The sequence below is a fragment of the Alexandromys fortis genome, unplaced genomic scaffold (assembly GCF_014885135.2).
Source record: "Alexandromys fortis isolate MF-2015 unplaced genomic scaffold, M_Fortis_MF-2015_v1.1 scaffold_80, whole genome shotgun sequence".
Classification (NCBI taxonomy): Eukaryota; Metazoa; Chordata; class Mammalia; order Rodentia; family Cricetidae; genus Alexandromys; species Alexandromys fortis.
The window spans coordinates 7,691,520-7,714,143 of NW_026068174.1; the positions used below are offsets into that span (position 1 = coordinate 7,691,520).

Below are 22,624 nucleotides of genomic sequence, written 5' to 3' on the forward strand. Positions count from 1 at the left end.
AAGGCTGTTGTAATTCACAAGAATGGGGACCACTGGAAGGGAATCTCATTTTAATGGCAAAATCATGTGTTTGTTTCTGGATATGCTGAATTTTTAAGTATCTTTGAGATTTTCAAGAAGTTAGCTAGATTTAGAGATTTGAATTTCAGAAAAGAGGTCAGGGATTAAGCTATATTTTAAGGATATTTCAGAGAAAATGGATGTCGCTGGTCTGAATGTAACTACCTCAGTTGAGAATACAAAGTGGAACGGGAAGGAAGCCCAGGCCAGTCTTGAGGAACTCCTGCACTAAACAACCAGACAAACCCCCCTCTTTAATTCGTATTCCTGCCAATGCATCAAATACTCAAATGACTTGTTTATTACATTATTCTGTTAGTAAATCAGACGAATTTATCTAGGCAAATTCTGCTTATTATCCAGACTTTCATCAGTTCCTTACCAGTTTTGAAATTCTGTAAAGGGAATCCACAGATCCTGTAGACTGCTTTAGACATTTTTCAGTTTTTTTTTCCAACTGCAGGTCATGATTCAGTGGGTCATGAAATGAATTTAGTGGGTTCTGATTAGCATTTCAAAATGAGGCAAACAGAAGGCAAATTGTCACAGCACATGCAGTGAGCATCCACACATTCTTGCTTGGCGACTTAACCAGTCTGACGGCTCTAAAAGCCACAGAGCTTTCCCAGGTTTCTATCTCCATCCCAGGCCTCTCTCTTAAATCCCAAGCATGCTTGGACATTGCCATTGGGTATCCACTGGACACATGCAACTCAAATACGAAGTGTGGACTATCTTTCCCCATCTGTGGGTCCCAGATACGGCAATGTCATCCTTCCATTTTCTTCCTGGGGTCACTTTTACTTCACAACACATCTCATCTCAAGAACTGCTATTAAACTCACCTCTGAATCCAATGCTTCTTCCTACCCTAAATATAGCTCCTGCTGCTGCCTGTCCTTAACACAGCAGACAGAGTGAGTCTTTAAAACAGGGCTCAGGACCAGTGAGACTGTTCAGATCTAAAGGCACTTCCTGCCAAGTCTGATGACCTGAGTTCAATCCTAGAACCCAAGTGGTAGAAGGAGAGATCCAACTCCCCAGAGCTGTCCTATGACCTCCTCATGTGCATGTGTATGCCATACACACATACACAAAAGTAAAAGAAATTAAATAGAAAACTGTTAAAAAGAAAAATCAGGGCTCAGCCAACTTTTCATGTAGAAGGCTAGAGTATTTAGTCTTTGCAAACCAGGAAGAAAATTTTAGTCTATTATAGTTACTCACATAGCAAGCAGATTTCTAACATCTTTTGACAAAAGTAAAACTATAACAGTAGAGTAAGCTGGGTGGTAGTGGTGCACACCTTTAATTCCAGCACTTGGGAGGCAGAGGCAGGAGGATGTCTGTGAGTTTGAGGCCAACCTGGTCTACAGAATGAGTTCCAGGACAGCCAGACTGTTTCACAGAGAAATCCTGTCTCAAAAAAACCAAAACCAAACCAAAACAAAAAACCACTACCACCACTACCACCGGCCAGGCGTGGTGGCGCACTCCTTTAATTCCAGCACTGGGGGAGGGAGGGGTGTGCCGAGGCAGGCAGGTCTCTGTGAGTTCAAGGCCAGCCTGGTCTATAAAAGCTAGCTCCAGGACAAGCTCCAAAGCTACAGAGAAAACCTGTCTGGAAAAACAAAACAAAACAAAACAAACAAACAAAAAACCCCACCACCAAAAAAAGCCAAAAACAAAAGCCATGTTATTTTGCTTAATTAGGGTTCAAGACCAATGCTCCTTATCCTAAAATCAACTGCGAATGTTTATCAGGTAAAACCATCCTAAGAGAAGAACAGCCAGTTGGAGGAACCTCAGCAGGCTGTTTGCTCATCTCTGCTAGAAAACAGTCAGCTCTCTCCTCAAGCCTCGACAACTAGTTTGCTATTGCTATTCAACAGACTCCCCAAGCTGAGTAGCTCAAAATAACAGCCATTTATTACCCGCACAGTCCTGTGGGTCAGAAGCCTAAGCAGGCTTGGCTGCCTCTCTGCTCAGGTTCTCACAAGCTGAAAATACTCTATGGAGGGTACGGGAAAGAGCTTCTCACAGGCTCACTGAGTTGCTGGCGGAAGTCAGTTCCTGTGATCGTCGGAGGTCATTACTTCTTATGGCATGATTTGTGCCACCTATTTTTCAGGCGCCCACTGTCCCATTACCTACTATTTTCCCTCCTCTCTCAACTGTTGTGGTCCAGACTAGCTTGCTTGCTATTGCTTGAACCTGCTCAGAGCGCGCACATTCACAACCTTTCCTGGTGATCTTTGTCATTTGACTTTTTTGTTCCAATTTTTATTATTTGAGCTGCTGACTTTTTTTTTTTTTTTTGAGACAGTCTCACTATATTGCCCTTGCTGGCCTAGAACTCTCTACATAGGCCAGTCTACCTGCTTCAGCCTCCAGAGTGCAGGACTAATGTTATTGAGTGCTCCGTGGAAACCGGTAATATTTACTGAACAAGTGATCAGGTGGTGCTCAGCCCAATGGATACCTTTACAATCTAACTCTAGCAGCAAAGGTCCAGGGAACGTGGAGAAAGAGGAGGGTGGAAAGATGCTCTTAGAGCCACACAAAGTCTGCTCTGAGACTGTGTCTCCTAGAAATGCCAGGGAAGCTACACCTGTAAAGACTCAGCCACATGGCTGCCTAAACAAGACCTGAATAAGGATGACACCAATATAAAGGTTAACCTGAAAGGGGAAAAACTTCTCACAGGGGTTCAACGTTAGACAAAGAACTACACGCAACTGAAGAACGTTGAGAGTGGGAGACATAGTCTTCTCCAGGGAAGCCAGCCCCCAATTGGCCATGCAATACCACATGATCAGTCCTGAACTCAGACACATACAAGTAACATTGTATGGAATGGACAGGCTGTATTTATATATTTAGAAACACACAGACACACACACTGCAACTTAAAAAAAAAAAGAGGCCATAAATTTGAGAGAGAACAAGAGCAAGATGGGGAGGGTTACATGGGAAGGTTGGGAGGAGGAAATGATGTAATTGTATTTTAATTTCAGAAAATAAAAAATTAAAAATAATATTCATTGAATAGCCGAAACTTGGGAAAGTCTACTGCTTTCTACATATGCATGCTTACTAGGTTGTGACATACCATGTCTAGCTTATCGATGAATGTAGTCCACAGAATTTGAAAATTACTGGGGCTAGACTATATGATTTCTAGCGTTCTTTCCCAACTATAGCATTTAACGAATTTCTCTGGGCAGCTACACGATCTGCAGCACATGTCCTGCGAGGGACAAGAAGGTTTATGGCCTTAGGACGACAGCAAGACACTAGATTACTGAAATATAACACATACCAAAAAAGGAAAATAATTATCTCTACACATTCTATAATCACAGATTGGGAAATGTGAAGACAGACAAGAACTGCTCAACGCCCCATAGTATAAAAACATAAAACTACTCTTTTCATTAGAAGATAAAACTTCAGATCAAATGACAAGAACGTTTTCCAGATTAAAATTTCCCTCAAGTTTCCATTTGCTTACTGCAGAAGGGAAGAGGAACGCAGAAAGATGTCGTTCAGTGTCTCTGCTGTCGAAATTGTGTCCTGCACAGACTTGGGGAGTAAAGCCCACTTGTCAAGCAGGTAGGATATCCATTTGTCCACAGGCAGATCCATGCTACCTTCATGCTGCAAAGTTAGAGAACAAGGATTCAGCTTTCTACAAATGCACAATTCTAGAAAATCAAGAAGCAACAAAATCAATTCTTTAGGTCTTTTTCTATAGCTGTTGATATGTGGAAGGAGACATAATCGGTGGTACCAAGTCACTGGACATCCTGTCACTCAGAAATGGTCTTTGGAAGACTGTTAGAGAAACTATGGTAGATAGTGGTTATATAAACATGGCATTTGATTCATATTCCAGTCCTTCTAGACACCTGTTTATCCTACATGTCCAAGGCCTTCACCCCCAGCCACTATGAAGTTAAAATTTTAATTTCTAAGGTGCTTCAGTTTTTTTTTTTTTTGTTTTTTGTTTTGTTTTTTGAGACAGGGTTTCTCTGTAGCTTTGGTGCCTGTCCTGGAACTCGCTCTTGTAGACCAGGCTGGTCTCGAACTCCCAGAGATCCGCCTGCCTCTGCCTCCCGAGTGCTGGGATTAAAGGCATGCGCCACCACCGCCCGGCTTGGTGCTTCAGTTTTCTGTTTCAATCTCCAGATCTTTCCTTCAGTTCATAGGCTCAGGTATTTGTTGTTGTTTTTCTTGCTTTTTGAGGAGTATTGTAGCCCTGACTGGCTTCGAACTCGCAGAAATCTGTCTGCTTCTACTTCCTGAGTGCCACCACGCCAGGACCCCAAATTTTTAATTTTTGAGGGTCTCAGGTAGTCTAGTCTGACCTCGAATTTACAAAGTTGTTAAGGGATGACTTTGAACTTTTGCTGCCTCCACGCCCCAAAGGCTGGGATAACAGACAACACACCAGGCTCTCCAGTACTTTGGCCATTCGTGCTTTTAGGAACACCACTACCCTCGCTCGGAATCCACCTGACAAATTCCCACACATACTTGACTCAGTTTAAATGGCATCTCCTCTCGAAAGCCTCATCGACCCCCCCCTCCTCCCCCTACTCTGGGGCTTCACCACACGTGTGGCCCAGATCGCGTCTCCCGTGAGGCTGGGCACAACTCCCAGGTCGGACGACGCTCTTCTGAGGGCAGGGACTGAGCCTGATTTACCTTGTTTATCCCACAGTGTCAAGCTCTGGGCCTGGCGCGGGCGCCGGGCACGCACTGCGTGCATGAAGGACTCAGATTACTGCTTTGACTATATTTAGCAGTAGAGTTACCAGGGAACACCTCCGATTGTCCCCTGGGCTGCCATTCTGTCCATCGGCCAAACGGGCGGGCAAACTTCCGACAGCTGGCAAGGTACCAACTCAGCGGCACCACGCAGACACCGCCGTACCGTAGTGCAGAGCCCCGCCCTCAGTCCCCGCCGTCCCGCCACTAGGCCTCGAACCCGGCCTCAGATGGGTCACGTGCTCCGCTCGCCGCGCGGTGGCCAATGCGGTGGCTGCCGGCGCCTAGGTCCGCCCCTCGCACCGTGCGTACGTCGGGGGCGGGAGCTGCTCTGGCCAATCGGTGAGCAGCCCGCCGGACCCTCGGCAGTGAGGCTCGGGCGGTGCCGGAGCGCGAGCGCGGGAGTTAGCGGTGCAGCCATGGTGGGACACCTGAGCGAGGGGGCCATTGCGGTAAGAAGCGGGGCCGATAGCTCTGGTAGAACGAGCCTAGAGCAGTGCAAAGCAGACGGGGAGGGAGCCGCTGTTGAACCAGAGAGCAGCGGGGAGGAGATTGCGTGGCCACGGGGGAAGCCTCCCGGGGGTCTCAGTGGTTCTCACCCCCACCCCCGCTTACAAGCTCACGTTCCTTCTACCTAAGAAAATAAGACAAATAAACATATACCTATTTACCTTCTGTGGCCTGTCTTTCCTCCCTTTCCCCATTGCCTCCAAACTTTTCTAGAAGTTGTTTTCGGCGGTTTGATTTTTTTCTTCTTCTAATTTTTTTTTTTTTTTAACCTCTTCTTAACGTTTACTCCTATTAGACTTTTCTCTGTTCACGAGAGAAAACGTTGACCGAAGTCATCATGTAGCCAAGTCCGGAAGACGTTTTTCAGTTTTCAGCTGATCTTATTGTTTGGGCTTGTTGGCCAAAACTTGTTTCTGCAAACACTACTCTCTTGCTAGGGTTCTGTGTTGTCCGCTCTTTCCTTGTCTTATTTGCAAGCCCCTCTTTATATTTTTCTTGACTCAAGGCCCTCATCTGCATGTCAGTTGCACATTAATTCTTGCTGAGCTACCTTCTGTCTTAAGGACCGTCTCTGCCCGCTGCCCTCAAAGTCATGTCTGAATTTAGAAAGAATTACTTGTGTGTGTCTGTGTAGATAGGTATAGACACCTTGACGTGGGGATAGCCTTGGAAGCCAGAGGACAACTTCGTGAAGTTGTTGGATCTCTAGCGCCACTTCTCTGGGTTCTGGGAATTGAACTCAGGTATCCAGGCTTGCACAGCAGGCACCCACAGAGCCATCTTGCTGGCCCTTGGTCTGAATTTCTGGATGTCTCTGTCCCAATGAATTACACCATTATCCCTTAATTTAAACTAGATAGGAATCCTTCCCACGTTATGCCTGGTCCGTCACCAATTAATGTATTATTTTAACTCCACACAGATCTCTGCTTTCCATCCACACTGGAACAACCATTTGTCGCCTGAACTGGTCACTTCCAGTCAACACACTGTCCCCACAGTCTCTGCTTACTGTCCCCTTGCCAGACCTTGTCTGTCTTTCTGTCTTTCTTTTTTAAAATAAATTCTTGCCCTAGAGGCCATTGCTATTTCTTTTGCTAACAGAATGTTCCAGTTCAGCTCAGTTGTTCCTGAGTTGGTTGGCAAAGTAACTGGACTGAATTCATTTATTTTGAAACTTGTAAATTTTTTTTTTTGTTTGTTTGTTATAGTAGACTTTGGGCGGCATTCTGAACGCTTTCCCCAGTCTGAAAAATGAGGGTAGTGTTGAGTAGCCATTGCACAGGGCTGGTGGGAGGGCAGTTTCTGGGTTTGTGTGTCCTGCAGTAGTCCTCACAGATGTCAAGGCACGTTTATTTGACTGATGTTAGTTACTTTGTGTTTCCTACCCTAGGCTGTAGAGACTGTGAGGCCTGCAGCCACTTTCCGTTTCCCTTCCTCCAAGTTTTAGGTGACTAATAAGTGTTTGCTAGTTGTATGAACGAGCGGAACAGTAGAAAGAAGGGGACAAAGGTGGGAGGGCGGAGGAAAGAACCAGCTTAGAAGAAAATAAGAAGGGGAAAAGCAGTTGTCAGAATCAAAGGAATATTTGACTACCTTAGGCTTGTATTACTGTTGAAGCTAGGGTCCTGATCAACATTATGGCTGCCATCTTGTATCCTTAAGACAAATTACAAATGATACTTTAATTTTTTGTTTATTTTTTTGAGGCAGAGTTTCTCTGTTGCTTTGGAGCCTGTCTTGGAACTCTCTCTGTAGACCAGGCTGGCCTTGAACTCACAGAGATCACTGCTTCCGCCTCTGGAGTGCTGGGAGTGTTGGACCTTGATGGGCTCTGTAGTGTCTCAAGGTGTTGATGGTGATGGGGTGGGCAGGCCCCTGGTTACCTGGTTACTAGCTAACAGAAGTGTCATTTTAGCACAAAAGCTTCCAGCCCCATTGGATAAGCAAATAGCAGAAAATGCAACTATTGGGGGCAGAAGTTATCATAAAATGAGGTTATCCTTGGAACTCTTGTGATAAATAGGATAAGTACAAGACTCTACTTACTGTCTTCTAGGGTGGAGATCAAACCCAGGGCCTAAGTCGTGTGCTAGGCAGGCGCTCTACTGCTAAACTATACCTCTGGCCAGCCCTTTGTGTATGTAGTTACATAATTCAGTTATAGAGAAAAAAGACAAGGAAATTAATATTTTTATGACTTCCAATATCAGTTCTTATTTTTCATATTAATGTCACATTTTACAGCCAAAGGAGCTAAAATGCAAAGAGGTATAAACTGCTCATTTCCTTGACTTACATTTTGTTGCTTTGTGATTTTTTTTTATTAGTAATGTTATTTGAAAATTTTAATGTACTCTTTAAAAAAGATTTGTTTATGTATTTTATATATATGGATGTTTTGTCTACATGGACATCTGCATACCAAAAGGCATCAGATTGCTTTATTATAGACAGTTGTGAGTCACCATTGGAGTACTAGGAGTTGAAGTCAGAACCTATGGGAAGAGCAGCCAGTGCTCTTAACCCCTGAGCCATCTCTTCAGCCCCAATTTAAGGTACTTTTAAGTGTATGTGTTATAATATGTCCCAGAGAAAATTTTTCCTTTGAGTGTTTATAATTCATTTTAAATTAAGAACAATAAAGTAATAATCTGCATGTGATTTTAAAGTTAAATAGAATAGAAAGGTGCTTAATGAAATCATTGCCCTTTGCTTCACCTTGCCCGGTGGCTTTTTTGGTGTATTTTTTTTTTTTCAAGACAGGGTTTCTCTGTGTTGCCCTGGCTGTCCTGGAACTCGCTCTGTAGACCATGCTGGCTTCAAACTCCTGGCCTCCACCTGCCTCTGCTTTCCAAGTGCTGGGATTAAAGACAGGTGTCACCACTGCCTGGCGGATCTGGTGTTTTGTTTGTTTGTTTTTTGACCCAGTGTTTTTGAAACAGGGTCTGGCCTTGGAGTCTAAAGCCTCTACCTATCTTAGCTCAGGCTGGCCTCCACCTGTGGTAGTCCTCCTACCTCTGCCTCTCCAGTGGTGGGATTACAAATGTAAACTACCACACCCAAGCCAGAAGAAATAACTTTTCAAAGAAAAAGTTGTCCTTGGGGGACCTGCAAGATGGCTCAGTGGATAAAGCACCAAGTTTGGTGATCAGGGTTTGATCCCCAGCACCTACATGGTGGAAAGAGGAGGGACTGACTCCTGCAAGTTGTCCTCTGAGCTACACACACACACACACACACACACACACACACACACACACACACAAAACACAACACACACACAATGACTAAAGATTTAAAAACAACAGTAGTCATAGCTGTAAACCAAGTTTGGCAGAGGTTGAAAATTCAAGGCCAGTTTAGGCCGCAAGATCCTATCTCAAAGTATAAAGAAAACAAAGGTCCAGAGATGGTAGAGTGCTTGCCTACTTTATATAAAGCCCTAGGTTTAATCCCAGCACTGTACAAAACTTCTAATGTGGTGGTTGGTCTGTCAGTAACCTCAGCACTTGAGAGGTCGAGGTAGGAGGACTAGAGCTTATCTGCGTAGTTCAGTGCCAACCTGGTCTGTGTGAGACCCTCCCAAACAAGTACGGGGGGAGGGGGGAATTGTAGCTTCAGTTTTGCTTTGGTTCTTTTTTGAGAAACAGTCTCATTATATTCTACAGATTGGCTTTGAACTCCTGGCCTCATCCGTTTCCTGTTTCCTTCCGCCTGCCAAGTAGATAGAACTGCAGGCCTGTGCCCAACTTTATTTTTATTTTTTGGCTATTGTAAATGAAGATGCTTTGAACATTTATGTACAGATCTTTATACATATAAATATTTTAATATGTCACATAAATTATTCACAATATATACATAAATTATGTAATATGTATTAAATTCCTTGTGTTTGTAAAATAATCCAGATATTTACAGATAAATACCCGAGAGTGCAGCGGCTAGGTCATATGGTAACTGAATGCTTAATCTGATAGAAGTCTCCAGCTTCTCCAGCGTGTCTATGGAAATTCTTGTTGCCAGTGCTGTCCATCTCTGTTTTACTATCCGGATGAATGTGTGAGTGGAATGCTGGCTCACTGTCATCTGTATTCCTTGATTAGGAATGACATTGAACATCCTTTGGTGTCTTTATCGTCCATTTGTATAGCTTGTGAAGTGTCCACATTTTTTGTTGTCTTGAATTTGGTTTTATGTAGCCTGTGGTAGTTTGTGACTGTTTGCCCCAGTTCAGGAGAAGCTGAGGGATCAGGCTAGCATAAGCTATAGAACAAGAGCAGATCTTGAAAGATTAATGAATTGGAAGTATTTGTTTTATGTTTGTCTTTTGTTAAATATAAATATCACAACTATTTTTCTCAGACTGTGTTGCCTTTTCATTTAAGGTTTTAAGGGTCAGACGCAGAGCTCCATGCTAGACAAGAACTCAACTATTAAGCTACACCCCCAAGTTGCCTTTCCATTTTTTAAAGCCTTTATGTATGTGAGTGTGTACCTATGTGCCACTGAACATGGGTAGAGGTCAGAGGACCACCTAACATGAATTGCTTCTCTCCTACCAAATTGGACCTAGGGTTTGAATTCAGGTCACCTGGCTTGGCAGCAAGCACCTTTACCCCCTAAGCCATCTCATTGGCTTCGTCTTTTAATAATCCCACTCCCTCCTTCCCCCTTTCTGAGGAAGGGTCTCACTGTGTAACTGGATGGCCTCAAGCTCACAGAGATCTGTCTGCCGCTGCCTCGTGACTGCTGAGATAGGAGGTGTGCAGGATGGTGGCAGGAGAGACGGCTTAGTTCGTAGCACTGGCTGTTCTTCCAGAGGACCCAGGTTTAATTCTTAGCACACAAGTAGCTGCTCACAACAGACTGTAACTCCGGTTTTCCTTTTCTGAATTGCACTTTCGTATTCTAAATTTTTACTTATCTCTAGGTTACAAATCTTTTATCTCATGTTTTTCTCCTAAATTTCTAAAATTTTAGATTTGCTTTTAAACCAGTGACATTTCAGGTTAACTTGGTTAATTAACTAGTTAATTATTTTGTATGTGCGTGTGTATGCAGATCCATGTGCATAGGTGTGTAGACCCGGATTCAACTTTGGGTGTTGTTTGAGACAGGGTCTCTCACAGTGACCTGCAGTTTGCCGAGTATATTAGGCTGGTTGACAGGCCAGGGAGCCCCAGGTTTCTGCCTGTCTTTATCTCACTAGCACTGGAATTACAAGCATCTGCCGCCACATGGAACATTTCAAAACACAGGTTCTGGGTCTCAAACTCAGGTCACCAGGCATTGTCAAGCATACAGCCCAGTCTTGGGTTTACTTTTGTGTATGTGGTTTGTTGACACCACCAATTTTGTTCCTTTGAGGTACTTTTGAGTTTGACAATATCCATTGAGTATGTAGGACCTGGTCTTGAACTCATGATCTTCTTGCCTCGGTCTCCTGGGTCTTGAGATTTACAGGCATGGCCTGGAGGAATGGCTCAGCCATTAAAGGCTAGGCTCACAACCAAATATATAGGAGATTTACAGGCATGTGCGACCAAGCTCTGCTGTGCGTTTCTGTTAGCATGCATTAGTCTTGTGGAAAACACTTTACAGATCTTCCACGTTTGATATGTTTTATTTGATCAAAAATTCATATTCCTGCTGAGTGTGGTGGCGCTCACCTGTAATGCCAGCACTGGAGGCCGAGACAGGAAGGTCTCAGGATCAACTAGAGATACATAGCAAAGGTGGTGCCCCATTCCCTATTATGTACTATCACCACTGATTTCATGGGAAGACTCTTAAGTATTGGGCGCTAGAAGTCTTCCGCAGGGACTTAGCAGACTTGGGCTCCATGAGACCCTATCTTTAAACCAGTAACCAAGTTTTAAAAACAAACAAATAATAAAGCTCAAGGTAGATAATGTAAGTGTTCAAACATTCCAGTTTCCCCAAGAAAACAGCACTACTTTTGAAACACATATTAATGTACTTTTCTTTCAAAACTGGCACTTTCATGATTTGTCCAATGATAAAACTTTTCTACTGGTTACCTCTGACAGGTTCTCTTGAATTTAGTTTGGCTTTCTCTTATTGTTAGTGTGACATGACAGGACAGAGCACATGGAGGTGAGAAGACAACTTTCAAGAGTTTGTTGTTTCCTTCCCAGTTCCTGGGTTCAAGGTCTGGTTCTCAGACCTGTGCAGGCGCACTTTTGCCCACCGAGCCATCATGATGGTCCTGGCGGGGCAAGCTCTTATGATGATAGTATCTCTAGTTTATTCTAAATAGCTAACTGTCCAAAATAAATAAATAAAATCTTTAAGTTGTTTTTCAACTTTTTCATAAGAATCTTTTTTTCTTTTTCAGTCCATAATGCAAAAGGGAGATACATCCATAAAGCCTGTCCTTCAAGTCATTGTAAGTACCTGCATGTGTTTGAAGCAGGGCAAAAATGTTTCGGTTCTAATATGTAATTAGAAATTGCATTTGATGAGAGACATACAGTTTTATCTACTTCCCAGAACACACACTCTTACACGCACATATACACACACATGCACTTTCTCTGCTCCATTCCCAGAATCCACTTACACTCATTCTCTCTCATACACACACCCCACACACAAATAGATACTAACATTTTTGATGAGCTTTACCACTTAAATTTCTTTTAATTAATTGAACCATCATTTAAGATTCTAAAATGTAATGTGGATTTCCGATATCAGAAGAGAGACTCCAGGATCATTCCTTCAGCTTTTTAAAAAATTATTTGTTTATTGGTTTTTCAAGACAGGGTTTCTCTGTGTAAAGTGCTGACTATCCTAGAACTTGCTTTGTAGACCAGGCTGTCCTCGAACTCATTGAGCTCCCACCTTTTTCTGTCTCCAGAGTACTGGGATTAAACGTATGTGCCACCACCGCCAGGCCTAACTTATTTATTTTTATTTCATGTGCATTTGTGTTTTTACCTTCATGTATGCCCATATGAAGGTATCAGATTCCCTGGAACTGGAGTTACAGGATGTAGCAGAATTAATAAAAACCCAGAGACATATATTGGGGTTCAACTTGAAGACCAGAAAAGCAAAGCAGCTTGCCACTGGCTCTTAGCTCTACTTCAATCCAAAAATGGCAATTCTGCCTCCAGGAATCCTCTCCTGTTTTATATTCCTCTCTAGTGCTGGGATTTAACTACAACACATAGCTGTGAGCTGCTCTGTTGGTGTGGGGAATTGAACTTGGGTCCTCTGGAAGGGCAGCCAGTGCCCTTAACCACTGACCACTGAGCGATCTCTCCAGCCCCATTTCGTGCAGTGGTTTTTTTTTTTTTTTGTTTTGTTTTTTCGAGACAGGGTTTCTCCGTAGCTTTTGGTTCCTGTCCTGGAACTAGCTCTTGTAGTCCAGGCTGGCCTCGAACTCACAGAGATCCGCCTGTCTCTGCCTCCCGAGTGCTGGGATTAAAGGCATGCGCCACCACCGCCTGGCTTCGTGCAGATTTTGAAACAGTAGGTGAAGATAGTCACCCCTCCTGGGCTCTGTTTGCTTAGTCAGCTTCCTTCAGAAGCTGCCCCTGCCCCCTTCAGGCCAGGACAGTGTCTGCTCTGCCCCAGTCATTCTGTCCACATGGTGCTAGGTGCTATCCTATCTGCTTCTGTCTACACCAGCTGTGAGTTGCTTTAGGGAAATTGTTTTCTTTCCATTTTTAATTTTACTTTGCATTTTCTGCATGTTCCCTAAACAGTTCCTTGCGTGTGTTAGGTGCCATTTTATACATAATTTTGAGATACAGGAGAGGGAACACATAATTATTGATACCTCGGTTTTATTTTGTTTTTAATAATGTTAGTGGAGAGAGTTTGGTGGGAAAAACCATCAATCCAATTTTTTTTCATTTGTGTTTAGGTGTCAGGAGGATGGGCAAGCAGTTCATCTTGTTTTAAGGGCAGGTCCTTTCTTCTGCCACTTAGGTTTACTTACCCTTAGGGATTAGGCTGACAGCCCGGTTAATGAATCAGCTTTTCTATCAACTTTTCTAGAACATCCGTCCCATTACTACAGGGAATAGTCCACCCCGGTATCGACTGCTTATGAGTGATGGATTGAACACGCTCTCCTGTGAGTACGATGAGTAGATCTAGGCTCTGGGAATGCTTGAATAGCAGCAGCTCACCGTGCCCTTTGATTGCGGTGTGTGGAGCACCTGAAGTCCACGCTGGTGCTGGCAGAGAGCCGGTCTGACAGTAGACTGGATGAAGGGGAAAGCTGCCATTCAGATTAATTAATTTTCTCTAACTGGTGTTGTGTGTTTTCTTTGATTAATTTCCCTGAGGATAGTATTGACATTTTGTGAGTGTGATGGGTGAGCCATCCTGTACTTACTTTTTCAGGAGTTTTATTTCTATCTTAGAAGCTGTAAAAAGAAGATTGGGAGCGGGGGTGGCTTCTAGAATATTTGCCTGTTGTCTCTAGTCACGGCATTAAAGACCTAGAAAAGATCGCCTTCATTTTCCCCAAGAAACTGGAATGACAGTAAAAATGATCTGGTGTCATCGAGAAATAGATAACATATAGGACCAGCCGATGATTTTAACACGGGGCAGAGCTACACTTGGTGCAGGCTGAGAGGTTTAAAGAGCTGTGTGTAATGATTTTACCCGTGATCAGTTCTCAGATTAAGACTGGGGGCTGAAGTTCTCTCTTTGCTTTGCAGCATTCATGTTGGCCACACAGCTGAACCCTCTTGTCGAGGGGGGGCAGCTGGCCAGCAACTGTATCTGCCAGGTCAACCGATTCATCGTTAACACCCTGAAAGACGGAAGGTATGTGCTTTGTTTTCCACTTGTTCCACTGTAGCTCGGGAACTGACTTTTGGACAGGGAAGGGGACAAGTGCTAAAGTTCAGGGAGGCGTTTTAACAAGGCAGCGAAGAGCTTCAGCTGAGCTCTGTGGCATCAAGGGAGAAATGGCAGAAGAAACAAACTGGAAATCCCAGAAGAAAGAGTAGCATGCACAATTCTACTTATTTCCGGTTTCTTCAGCATTATTGTTAATATCGTTGAATCAACGAAAGAAACATTTAATTTGTGATCTTGAGTCTTTTATAGTCGGTGTGTTGAGCCAGTGTAGAGTTTGGCTGAGTACTTGCAGGATGCTGCATGCTAGAAATGCGGCACGAGCAGAACTGTCACTCCCCTCACTAAAACAATGACGTAATTAAAAAAAAAAAACAACTATTTTAGGGAGAGGTTGCTGTACTTTTTTCTCATTTTTATTTTCAATGATAGGCTGCAACCAAAACACATGGAAATCAAGTATCAGCATTCCAGTGCTGATGAAATTATGTCAATATATGTTATATTACATGTATGTGTGTGTAATTTAAGACTTACTTATTTTATGTATGTGGGTCTTTTGTCTACATGTATACCTGCATACTAGAAGAAGGCACTGGATCCCATGGGACTACAGTTAGACAATTGTGAGCTGCCATGTCGGTGCTGGTATTGAACCAGGATCCTCTGGAAGAGCAGTCAGTGCTCTTAACTGCTGAGCCATCTCTCCAGCTTCATTCTCTGTGTATTTTGAAACACTTTTTTTCAGTTCATATTAACTGGCTATATGTATTCTAATTTTAACATTTATTCTTTCTGTTGTCGATTTTGGATATCTTTTAAAAATTCAATTTAAGATTTGATTGGTAAGTTTATATGTGGTAATAATTTTAAAAAATCTTTTTCTGTCTGTCTTTGAGGCAAGGTTTCGCTGTTTAGCCTTGTCTAGCTTATATAGACCAGGTTGGCCTCTAACTCACAGAAATCTGTCTGTTTCTGCCTCCTGAGTGCTGGGATTAAAGGCTTGGTTGTGAAACAGCCTTGTGGAACAGCAAGTACTCTTAACCATGAAACATCCCTACTCCTGCATCTTTTGAGTACGCTACTGTATGTGTATTACTGTGGTTTTGCTTTGCTTTTTTTTTTTTTTTGTCTCTGTCGTGAACTGATAGTCTCTTGTTTTTATGGTGATTCTTTTAAAATTTGTATTTGAATCGACAGATATTTCAAAATAGATCAATTTTATTACTACCCTCCCAAAATAAAGCAGGTCTCTCTCTCTCTCTTGTAGACCAGCCTGGCCTCAAACTCACAGAGATCCATCTGCCTCTGCCTCCTAGTGCTGGGATTAAAGGTGTGCGCCACCCCCTGCCCCCCTGCATAAAGTGATCTCTGTTGTGTTTTTTGTTTTGTTTTTACAGAGCTGAGCATAGCCAGAAAGGACCCCATGCCTCTAGGCAGTCAGATCCTAGCCATGACCTCATTCTTTATGGTCATTATTTATTCTGGTTCCTTTAGATTGATTCTAGTTTACCTTGTCTTGTTGTTTATCTGGTTTTTTTCTCCATCCCTCCCTTTTCTTCTTTTCTTTCCAGAACTATGTGGTCCCGTCCATAACTCACAGAGATCTGCCTGCTTCTGTCTCCTGAGCACTAAGTAAAGTCATGTGCTCATACACTTGGCAGTTTCCTTTTTTTTTTTTTTTTTTTTTTTGGTTTTTTCAAGACAGGGTTTCTCTGTGGCTTTGGAGCCTGTCCTGGAACTAGCTCTGTAGACCAGGCTGGTCTCCAGTTTCCATTTTTTCTGGCGCCCCCTTCTGGTGTGCAGGCGTACATGCAGACAGAGCACAGTATATGTAATAAATAAATAGATCTTAAAAAAAAAAAAGGCTGGACAGTTTCCATTTTTTTAAAGTTTTTTACAAGCGTCTTTTAGCAGTTCTTACAGGGAAACTTTGTGGATGTTAAATTAAAACTCTCACCTTTAGTGGGCCGGAGAGATAACAACGCCCCATTGATAAATTGCTTGGTAGGCAAGCGTGAGAATCTGAGTTTTTTTTCTAAGAAATCAGGTCCAGTGGTGCAAGTTCCAGGGGGTTGGGGGGTGGGAAGAGGAAGTAGTTGGGTCCCTGGTTGGGGGGGGCAGACAAAGGAGGTAAGTGAGTCATTGGTGTTCCCCTCCTTGCCAACCTAGTCTTAACTGGGAAGTCCCAGGTTTTAGTGAGAGACTGTCTCAAAAAATAAGATCTGCTGGGCAGGGGTGGAGCACACCTTTAATCCCAGCACTAGGAAGGCAGAGGCAGGCGGATCTCAGTGAGTTCAAGGCCAGCTTGGTCTACAAAGCAAGCTCCAGGACAGTTAGACGGTTAGGACTGTTGCACAGAGAAACCCTGTCTCAAAAAAAAAAAAAAACAATACATAAGTAGATAGATAGGTAGGTGGGTGGGCGGGCGGGCGGGCGGGCGGGCTGACGGACGGACAGACAGACAAAGGTGGGTGACTAATGAGGCCCGAGGCCCTTGTTCAGTCCCATGACCCTCATGGTAGCAGGAGAGAATGGTCTCGCTAGAAGCTGTCCTCTGAATGGTGTGCATGCATACGCACATGCACACAATAAATACCTAAGGTTTAAAAGGAAAAGGATTGGCATTGGGAATGTACCTCATTTGGTGGTATTTGCCTAGCATTCACACTGCCCTGGGTTTGGTTGGTAACACCATCTAAACCAGGTCTAGCGGTGTATGCTTGTAATCCCAGTATCTGGGGTAATCATGAGGATCTGAATGAAAATTAAGGTCATCTTCATATATAGCAAATTCTAGGCCAGCCTGGGCTACATGTTTCAAAACAAAGGAAAAATCAAGGTGAATGGTTCCTGAGTATTGATTGATACCTGAAGTTGACCTCAGGCCTCTACAATTTCTTTTGTGAACTCAATGTGGCTTCTTGGTGCAGTGGAATACTGCGGTAGATACATATCCCCAGGAGGTATACTTCACACGCCCTTCCATTTGTACCAGCTGTTTCTTTTCTTTCTTCTTTTTTTTTAGACAGGATTTCTCTGTGTAGTCTTGGCTGTCCTGGAACTCACTGTATTGACCAGGCTGGCCTTGAATTCATAGAAATTTACCCACCTCACCTCTTGCCTCCTGAGTGCTGGGATTAAAGGTGTGTGCCACCACCGCCCAGCTTGTTTCTTTCAATTTTGAGGCGGTCTCTTATCAACTGCCTTGATTGGCCTTTAATTTGTGGTGCTTTTACTGCTTCCACAGCAGTTGGGATTACAGATGCGAACCATCACCCTTAGCCAATAGACCTTGTGTTACATAAAACCAGCCCATGATCTTCAGAATCTCAAACATGCAAATAAAGTTTGTTTATATTTTAAGTATTGAATCTTCTATTATCCTTTCTCATTGGTATGACAAAAGTACCTGATAGAAATCAGCTTGGGTCTTTTGGTTCACAGTTTGAGAGTACAGTCCATCATGGCATCTAGAGTCTTTTTATTCAGTCTGGGACCTCAGTCCATAGAATGGTGTCACCCCAGTTATGGTGGATCTTCTCACCTTGGTTAATCTAATCTGAAGACCCCTTCAGGGGCATACCCAGAGATTTGTCTGCTGTGGTTCTATTCTGTCAGGTTGACAGTATCAACTGTCAACGTGTAATGTTATTTCGTCCTATTTTTTTTTTGATCTAATTTGGTTTATCTTTGGCTCTTATTTTAATGAATTCAGTCTATTTTACGATTCCCTTCTGGGAAGTCTCACTCGGCGTAGACTTTCTTGTTTGCCAGGCTCTTTGTTTCTCGTGTGCCTTGTTCCTTTCATTTTGTACATTGTGTGTTGAACTGTTGCTGTGTCATTTCTTCTTTTCTACACACTTAGTGTGAACAGTTGTGGACAGTTCTGCTAGCCTGCCTGCCTGGGGTCTGTTATCTTCACTCCAGACTGTCTTGAGTTCTACAAGCAGAGCTTCTGACTTCTAGGGCATGGTTGAGGGAGAGGGTGGAGAGCTTTTCTGGGATCGACTACAGTCCTTGCCGGGTGACACTGCAAAGCTTCTCTCTACTGAGTGCAGTTCTGCTCATGGCTCAGCCCTGGCTCACACTGAAGCTTGGCAAATGGCGTGAGCCTGTGTTGTGTGTCTGAATTTATCTGTTCCTTCCCTTTATCTCTCTCTCTCTCACACATGTGTGCCTAGTGCCTGTGGAAGCCAAAGGATCCCTTGGAGTTACAGATGGTTGTGAGCTGCCATGTGGGTACTGGGAATTGAACCTGGGTCCTCTGGAAGAGCAGCCAGTGCTCTTAGTCACTGAGCCATCTCTCTGGTCCCCTATTTATTTTGAGACAAATTTTTGCTACATTTTTAAGGCCTCAGCCTTAGTATGTAGATAGCCTAGGCTGCCTCAACTTCCTAAATTCTCACATTAGAAGCTGCACCACCAAACCCAGCTTAATTCTTTTAGTTGTCTTTGTTGTCATTTACACAGATGTTTATTGACTGTAGCTTTTTTTTTCTGTATTCGGCTTATGTACTTTGTCTTTTAAATTTTTATTTTAAATATTTGAAGTTTTGATTTTACTTTATTATTATTCCATGTGTGTACACACATGCATGTTCACTTGTTGTGGCGTACATGTGCGTGTTCTTGTTATGGTGTACATGAAGAGTTTTCTGGGGATTGAATTCTGGTCACCAGGTTTATGCAGCAGGTCTTTACCAACTGAGCCTATTACCAGCCTGTTTTAATGTTTGTAGATTAAAAAGAAATGTATGCACATGCACGTGTGGGTGGTATGCGCTCCCTCACATGCTCTTAGAACCCCGATGTCTTCCTCAGTGACTCTTATTCCCTTGAGAGTCTCTCACTGACCCCGGAGATGACTGGGTTTTTTTGTTTTGTTTTGTTTCTTGCTAGGCTGGTGGTCTTTGACCCTTCTAGACTTTACAGGAACACCAGCCTTAACTTTGAGGACTCGAACTCAAGACCTTGTGTTTGCACAATGAGTACTGTGACTCACTGAACTGTCTCACCAGCCGCTACTTTGTCCTTTAAAAATGTTTTTTGACATGTATCTGTTTTTTGAAATTTTATGTGTATGGGGGTTCTGTCTGTGGCATGTATATCTTTGCACCATGTGTGTGCCTGGTGTCCATGGGCTCCAGAAGACATTGATTGCATCCTCTGGAGTTGTAGATGTAGTTGTAGATGAGCCATCGAACCTGGATCCTCAGGAAGAGTAGCCAGTGCTCTTAATCCCTGACTCAACTCTCCAGTACTTAATACTTTGTCCTTTAATTTTTATTTACAGAAATAGTAAACCTGTTGTCTGTTTTACATGCTTTTCCATTCTGCCTTGGTCTATTTGTATATGGTATTTTGTGGTGTAGAATTGAGGACATTTTTTTTTTAAAAAAATCTGTATTTGCATTTTTCCCATTATGACCTCTGGATCATAATGCTGAAGAAGCTTTTGATTAAATTCTTTTCTTTTCCGGGGGGCGGAAGGGGGGGGAAGGCGTCTTTCTAGACAAGGTTTCTAGAACTGATTTTGTAGACCAGGCTGGCCTTGAACTCACAAATATCTGCTTGTGCCATCACTGCCCGGCATCTGACCAGATTTTTGACCATATTTTAGTACATCAGATGAGGTTTATTTTTACATATGACGTGAGTGAGGAATCTAACTTAGTTTCTTTTCCAAATAGGCAGCACATATAGAGGGCCAGTGAGAATGTTTTTTTCTGAGTGTGATGGGAGGCCAGGCCAGAGGGTTTTGAGCAGGTGTTTTAAATTTTTTATTTTATTTTATTTAATGAGAAAGGGTCTCATCTCACATAGCCCAGGCAGACTTCCATGGTGCTGGGGATTGAACACTGGGCTTTGTATAGAAAACTACATAATCAGCCCTGAGTTGTGAAAGTTTTTAACATCTTTTCCACTGAGGGCCTCACACATGGTAGACAAGCAGTCCAGCACAGTGTGGTGTTTTTCACTGTGTTGTAATCTTTGAAAGGTTTGCAGAAGTTCCTCTGATAGGACCGGGGGATGTGGTTCAGTTGGTACTGTGCTTGTCTAGCGTGCCTGAGACCACATAGACCCAGGCGGAGTGCACACCCTGTAATCCCACCACTTGGAAGAGGGAAGCAGGAGTATTAGAAGAAGCTCAAAGTCATCCTCAGCGGTAGTGAGTTTGCAGCCAGCCTGGGCTGCTATGAGATTCTCCCAAAAGCCACAAATAAAATGACACCTGAAAACACAAAAGTGAACTGTGATAACTGTGTGGAAAATTGATAGTTGGTGGCAAACACAGATGTAAAGAGACTGGTATCTATTCTGAATTTATCACTTTTCCCCCTGATCTGATCGTGTGTTCATGTGTCAATGACAGCTTTTGAAAGTCTGAAATTATTTGGAACACTTCACAGTGTTAAACAGTCATTATCACAATTAATTTTAGAACATTTTTTTTTTTTTTTACTCCCACAAAGAAACTCTATACCCTTTAGCTACTAATCCCAGATCTCTGGATCCCAGAGAGCCACTGATCTTTTTGTGCCTATAGATTTGTTGACTCTGGACATTTCATGTAAATGGAGTCATAAAATATCTGGTCCTTTTTGACATTGTTTTATTTAGTATTTTCAGGTCTAGGACGTGTTACTACTTCATTCCTCTTTGTGGCTGTAATATTCTGTTGGATAGACAGATCACATTTTGCTTATCTTTCTCCTTTTTTTTTTTTTTTTTTTTGTACTGGGGTTAGCACGCACGCTAGGCAGCAGGTCTATCACTGAGCTACAGGCTACATTCCCAGCCCTCTTTATTTTTTATTTTGAGACAGTGTCTTGTTTAAGTTACCTAGGCTGTTCTTGAACTTGAGCTCCTCCTGCCTTAACTTTCCAGTTAGTTGAGATTACAGACCTGGGCCTCTAGGCCCAGCACATTTTGCTTATCTTGTTTTTCAGTTTCTGGGCTGTTGGTTTGTTTGTCTGTGTGCACTTTAAGTAATGCGCTGAAGATTAGTGTACAAGTTTTTATGATTGGCCCTTTTCCTGTGGATTCTCAGTCTGCGCATTCAACTGATCAGAAGTATTCAGGGGAAATATTGTGTGAACATATACAGCCGTATTTATATTAGGCACCAAATAACACAGTATAACATTATTTGCATCATGTTGGCTATCGTAGGTAATCTAGAGTGTTTAAAGCATATGAGAGGATGTGTGTTAATTAAATGCAGCTACTACCTTGATCCATGTACAGATTCTCCTGGGAGTGGTGTCTTGGTGAATATCTAGGGGAGAAGTTGATAGTTAAAATGCTTTGGGCTGGAGAGATGGCTCAGAGGTTAAGAGCACTGACTGCTCTTCCAGAGGTCCTGAGTTCAATTCCCAGCAACCACATGGTGGCTCACAACCATCTGTAATGAGACCTGGCGCCCCCCCTTCTGGCATGCGGGCACACATGGAAGGAATGCTGTACACATAATAAATAAATAAATCTTTAAAATAAAATAAAATGCTTTTACTAGACTACTTTCCCAAACTCCTCTACCCATCTACCATCTCTGCAGCAGGCCGGGGTGGATAATCTGCACATCTTTCACTGTCCTTGTAATTATGTGCTGTGAAAATACCATCTGTGGATATTTTAGTGACTTTTGGTTGGCAGTTTTCATGTTTTTTTCTTCCATATGAATTTTAAGAGTTATATCAAGTTCAAAAACCAAGCAGAGGTCTTGTTTGAATGTGCATAATTGCATTGAGTTGATATATTTTGACATTGGGTCTTTTCATCCAAGAATATGATATCTTGCCATCGACAATTTTTTAGATAATTATCTCATTATTTGTTTTTGAAGTTTTTTCTTTACATTTGTATATTATTTGTGCAGGGCACATGTATGTAGGGACACATATGCTATGACATAATTGAGTGTTTCATTATTGGAAGAAGACGTGTGCTGTGCACATGTGAAAGTCAGAGGACACCTTTCAGGAGCTGGTTCTCTCCTTCAGTATGGCTACCAGAGATCAAATGCGGGTGTGAGGCTTGTGCCTCAAGTGCTCACACCCACTGAGCCCTCTCACCAGGCCTGTCTCTTTGTTTCTAATGGCTCTGAATCAGCCAGCACCATTAAAGCCATGCTGACAGTGTAGCAGCAGGTACCCTCTCTAGCTGGATAGCAATGGAGCTGCCTTTGGTGTCAGTGCTTAGCATCACTTAACGTGTAAAGTGCACATACTTTATCAAGTTCAGTCTTGGGGTTTTACAGGAATGGCTCTTGAATTTTTTGAAAAGCTTTTACAACAGCTTGATATAATCATATTATTTTTAATCCTTTAATAGTATGAATTATTTTAACCGATTAATATTGAACTGTTCTTTTGTGGTTACATAATAAATCCTATCTCTAAAAAATAATCCTCTTAGTTTCCTT

The 22,624-nt window shown here is 42.8% G+C and overlaps 2 protein-coding genes across 8 annotated transcripts in view; one reads left to right on the top strand and one right to left on the bottom strand.

Moving 5' to 3' along the window:
• Positions 1-5,051, bottom strand: part of Smyd4 (SET and MYND domain containing 4) — a 61,722-nt gene extending 56,671 nt beyond the window's left edge. For 4 of the 7 annotated variants that reach the window (XR_007589581.1, XR_007589582.1, XR_007589583.1 and 1 more), the window contains exons 1-2: positions 4,771-5,051; positions 3,575-3,720 (exon numbers count right to left, since the gene is read on the bottom strand). Coding sequence is in view for 4 of the 7 variants with exons in the window: in XM_050128812.1 (XP_049984769.1) it covers positions 3,575-3,708 (134 nt within the window). In the remaining 3 variants the exon portion in view is untranslated. The remainder of the gene's footprint in view (positions 1-3,574; positions 3,721-4,770) is intronic. The other 3 variants (XM_050128808.1, XM_050128810.1, XM_050128811.1) reach the window with 2 other exon arrangements.
• A 119-nt stretch (positions 5,052-5,170) lies between these two features.
• Positions 5,171-22,624, top strand: part of Rpa1 (replication protein A1) — a 54,018-nt gene continuing 36,564 nt past the window's right edge. Inside the window, exons 1-4 of the mRNA XM_050128753.1 lie at positions 5,171-5,285; positions 11,708-11,758; positions 13,381-13,459; positions 14,055-14,163. Coding sequence (XP_049984710.1) covers positions 5,253-5,285; positions 11,708-11,758; positions 13,381-13,459; positions 14,055-14,163 — 272 coding nt within the window. The 5' untranslated portion in view covers positions 5,171-5,252. The remainder of the gene's footprint in view (positions 5,286-11,707; positions 11,759-13,380; positions 13,460-14,054; positions 14,164-22,624) is intronic.